Here is a 4913-nt window from a genome sequence, read left to right as displayed (position 1 = left end):
ATAAGTTAATGTACTTTTTATTTTATATATTCTAGCCTCTATGTCTTTGTATCTAAGTATTTAATATAATGTGGTCAATCAAATAAGTATATTAAAATATACAATACGTACTTGTCATTTTTGTTATTTTAGCTACTTCATCCCATGCCTTGTCAGAAACTACCCTGTCTTTATATTTTTTGTCCCATTTATTCCATAGAACTTTTCTTTTTTGTACTTCTGAAATTAATAACTCCATGGATACGAATGAATCGCACGACGCAACGACCAAAAACAAACTATTTTGTTTTTCAATTCGTACGACTAAACGCATACGAAAAATCGGACGCATCGGTCGTATTTGTCGTGTTACGTAGGCCACTTCCGTTTGTTTGGGTTATTTTGTTTATTTTAAGAATCGCATCGGTCGCGTCGTATAACGATTATCGCATTTGTCGGATTCACCTAGGACACAGCGTAATAGTTATAAATTATTAGTTATACATAATATGATAATATATATATTACTATTTACTAATAATAAAACCAAGTGCCTATAGGAAAGAAGAATAATATAATAATATAATGTGCAGTTAATAATCGTGTTTTACCCAGTCGTCGTTTATCCACAGTACGTAAATGGTGACATAGCACCTGTCTGGCCTGGGTACAAAAATAAAACGTCAAAAAAATACTATACCTATGCCTAAGTACTTCTGCACCACACAGTTGCCACACACTATTAAGACGTTTCTACCATTAGCAGTCTCCATCAAAACAATATCTTATATCGTTAATATACAGCAATAAGTTTATTTTAAAAGATTATAAAATTGATGTATGTATATCGTATACATTTAGGGTGCATATAAATTCAACTGATTTCCACCTTTTTAAGCTTTTTGTCGTGTAAATTCCACCAATAGGTTCCTCTATTTTACCTATAATAAAATGGGCGATTATAAACTCCGCCAGTATAAAGGCCTTCATTATGTAAAACTAAATTATATTTGTCTTAACTCAAAAATTCAAAATGAAAATAAAATTATAGTGTTAGAGAAATCTATAAATACTAAATGGTTATAATAATTTATTTATATTAGACTTGATGGTTTGAATATCTACTAATTGTTTCTCATAATTTTAGTTTACAGCTCAAAATATTATACAAGTATTAAAACATATTATGTCAAAATAATATAATATATCTACATATTTTTTGATTATTAGTTATCACAATTGTCTATCATTATTTTTTAACATCATACTGGCCATTTCAATTTGTATGATTTGTTCGAACATTTATTAATTTTATTTTTAAATTTTTTATATTTTTTGACATATACTTATTTAATAAGGATATATATTATTATAAAATGATGATGTTTTTTGTTTAATAATAACCCGTATATTATATTAACTGTATAGTGTATACTGTTACTTCATTTTTTTCACTGGCCGAGCTTACATGAACCCAATTTTATCTGTTTTATTTTCCTGGTTGAGTTTACACTAAAAAAAGGTTCATGTGGCGGAGTTTATATGCGCCCAATAAAATCCATATTATGTAGGTATAGATATTTATACATATTATAGCTGGTATAATTAAAGTACACTTTTTTTTTGTTTCAATAATTTATTTACTTGGCAATACATTATTTTGGGTAGAAATGCGTCCATCATAATATTTTTAATTGTAATGAACTTCTTATGCCTTTTGTTTGTTGGTTCACGTTATTATTTCGTGTGCTGTGTCATAAAAGTACATAAGCTATATTATAATTTCTCGCTAAGTAAATAAATTACCTACTGAAACAAAATAAGTGTACTTAAAATTCAGTTTACTTGTTATTTATAAGTCATATCACATCATTATAGTGCTTAGAGATCTGTTTTTTTTTTAACTAGTCGTTTACTACACGGAGTTTGGCTATTTTTTTTGTTGTGATATCTCTATTTTTTCAGAAAATTGTCGAGACAATGAATCGCTGATATTTCCCCCCCTCCTATATATTTTTGATGTGGACATTTTCCCCCTATATTTTTTTTAAGTTTACTATTTAATAATATTATTTTGTTATTTGATATGAAATTATTTTTTTACCTATTATCTAATATTTTTAAATATTTTCATAAATATAATAAATTATGGATGCATATTTTTGATCAACTAAACCTCTTGAATCAAATTCAAAAGCAATTATTAAAACAGTTTTTACAAAAAAATAAAAATTATGAACATATACTAAAAAATATGTGTTAAGAAATAACAAGAGAATCAGTAATCAAATGTTTTTTACACAATGTATCATTTTTATGTCGGAGTTTTTAGCCATTTTTCTTAATTATATTTTAGTTGTACTTATTTTTTTTTTAGATTCTGAACGAAGTGATGAATGTATTGATTTTACAATGATGTGTGTTTTTTTTTTTTTTTTTTTTTTTTTTTTTTGTGTCTGACGACAACTTTTGGAGCAGTAAAAATGCTTCGATTTTCAAAAGTTGTACCTTTTCTGAAAGGAAAGTGAATCTAGTTGGTACTTTGGGGGGTCAAAAGTGAAAATTTCCCAATACTTTTCAAAAGCGGCAGGAAAAACCTTAAAAAAATAACGGAAAAACGCGAATTTTTACGCAAAACCAATTTTTGACAAAAACGAAAACTTAATTTTACTGTAACTCAAAAAATAATTATTGTAAGCACTTGAAATTTGCAACAGATGTTTATATTAGCGTTGTCTATACAGGGTTAAATTTTCAAAGTGTTTCGACTTTTTTTGAGCTATTTATAGACAAATGAAATTTTCAATTTTTCTAAGTATTTTTTTTTAAAATAACGATAAAAAATTTTTGGTTGGATAGAAAACTTTGAAAATTTAATACAAGGTTTCTTATAAGTTGTTCTCACAGTGATAAAAAAAAATCCAAAATCGTTAGTCACAATTTTTTTTTATAAGTGCTTAAAGTTTAAATTTATACGAAATATGTCAAAATTGCGAAAATTTGCAAGTAATTTTGTGGTTGAAAAATCGTAAAATTTTTTTCTTTTATAACTAAGCTTTTAAAATTTGGTACAAGGTTCTCCATAAGTTTTTATTTAAATATCTGTAAAAAAAACTCAACCGGACTAAGACAAAAAATTTTTAGGAGTGTTTGAAATTTAAATTTTTACAAAACCGCATTAAATAACGGTTTAGCCTCAAACGATTTTTGATATTTGTTATTATTCAAAAAGTATGAGTCGTAGACACTTGAAAATTTTACCAGTTGTTTAAATTGACATTTTCTTTATATAGTTTTATTTTCAAAATATTAATTTTTAATCTATTTATAGGCAATTGAAATAATCGATTTTTTTTGATTTTTTTTTTATAAATGTTGATAAAAAAAAATTAGCTGGGACAAAATACTTAAAAATTTAATAGAAGGGTCCACATATGTTGTTCTAACTCCCATTCATAAATTATAAAAATACATAGGCACAATTTTTTTTTATAAGCATTTAAAGTTCAAATTTTGACTAAATACGTAAAAATTACGGCAATGTTCAAATAATCTTAAACAGAAATTCATAAAAGTTTTTCTTTTTAATTCTAAGATTTGGAAATTTAATACAAGGCTCCTAACATATTTTTACAATAGCAGTTGCAAAATAAAAGGAATACATTGTCACAATTTTTATTTATAAGCATTTAAAGTTCAAATTTTGACAACATATTATGTAAAAATCACGAAAATTCGTAAATTATTTTATGCTAGAAATTCATAAAAAATTTTCCTTTTATATCTAAGATTTCAAAATTTAATACGAGGCTCATAATATATTTTTACAATAGCAATTGAAAAAATAAAAGAAATATATAGTCACAATTTTTTTTTATAAGCATTTAAAGTTCAAATTTTGACTAAATACGTAAAAATTACGGCAATGTTCAAATAATCTTAAACAGAAATTCATAAAAGTTTTTCTTTTTAATTCTAAGATTTGGAAATTTAATACAAGGCTCCTAACATATTTTTACAATAGCAGTTGCAAAATAAAAGGAATACATTGTCACAATTTTTATTTATAAGCATTTAAAGTTCAAATTTTGACAACATATTATGTAAAAATCACGACAATTCGTAAATTATTTTATGCTAGAAATTCATAAAAAATTTTCCTTTTATATCTAAGATTTCAAAATTTAATACGAGGCTCATAATATATTTTTACAATAGCAATTGAAAAAATAAAAGAAATATATAGTCACGATTTTTTTTTTATAAGCATTTAAAGTTCAAATTTTGACTAAATACGTAAAAATTACGGCAATGTTCAAATTATCTTAGACAGAAATTCATAAAAGTTTTTCTTTTTAATTCTAAGATTTGGAAATTTAATACAAGGCTCCTAACATATTTTTACAATAGCAGTTACAAAATAAAAGGAATACATTGTCACAATTTTTATTTATAAGCATTTAAAGTTCAAATTTATACGAAATATGTCAAAATTGCGAAAATTTGCAAGTAATTTAGTGGTTGAAAAATCGTAAAAATTTTTTCTTTTATAACTAAGTTTTTAAAATTTGGTACAAGGTTCTCCATAAGTTTTTCTTTAAAAATAATATATCCTAGACTGACAAATCATCTCCGTTCAGAATCGTTTTTCGTATACAATGATATAATATCATTGGATTCAAATTTAATTCCATCCATTACAGTAACCCACTTGTAACCTACTGTACAGCAGAGTGACATCCACGACTTACCCGCCTTTTTTTTTTTAAATTTTTATTGTTTCAAGTAGTTATCAGTGGATCACACATAAACATTTATAATCTATAATATGTTTATGAAAAAAAAAATGTTTATGTATTTTATATTTTATTAAAAAATAATATTTAATATTAAATAATAAATAATATTGTGTAATATTAAATTCATTATAATTT

At 24.5% G+C, this 4913-nt stretch overlaps 1 protein-coding gene across 1 annotated transcript in view; it reads right to left on the bottom strand.

Moving 5' to 3' along the window:
* LOC107883324 (transcription factor Adf-1-like) overlaps positions 1–456 on the bottom strand; it is a 4558-nt gene extending 4102 nt beyond the window's left edge. The window contains exon 1 of the mRNA XM_016803090.2: positions 112–456. Within this exon, the coding sequence (XP_016658579.1) occupies positions 112–331 (220 nt within the window). The 5' untranslated portion in view covers positions 332–456. The remainder of the gene's footprint in view (positions 1–111) is intronic.
* Between the last annotated feature and the right edge of the window lie 4457 nt (positions 457–4913).

Source organism: Acyrthosiphon pisum, chromosome X, assembly GCF_005508785.2.
Source record: "Acyrthosiphon pisum isolate AL4f chromosome X, pea_aphid_22Mar2018_4r6ur, whole genome shotgun sequence".
NCBI lineage: Eukaryota > Metazoa > Arthropoda > Insecta > Hemiptera > Aphididae > Acyrthosiphon > Acyrthosiphon pisum.
Note: the sequence above shows the minus strand (reverse complement) of the source record. Positions and strands in the feature narration are given on the sequence as shown.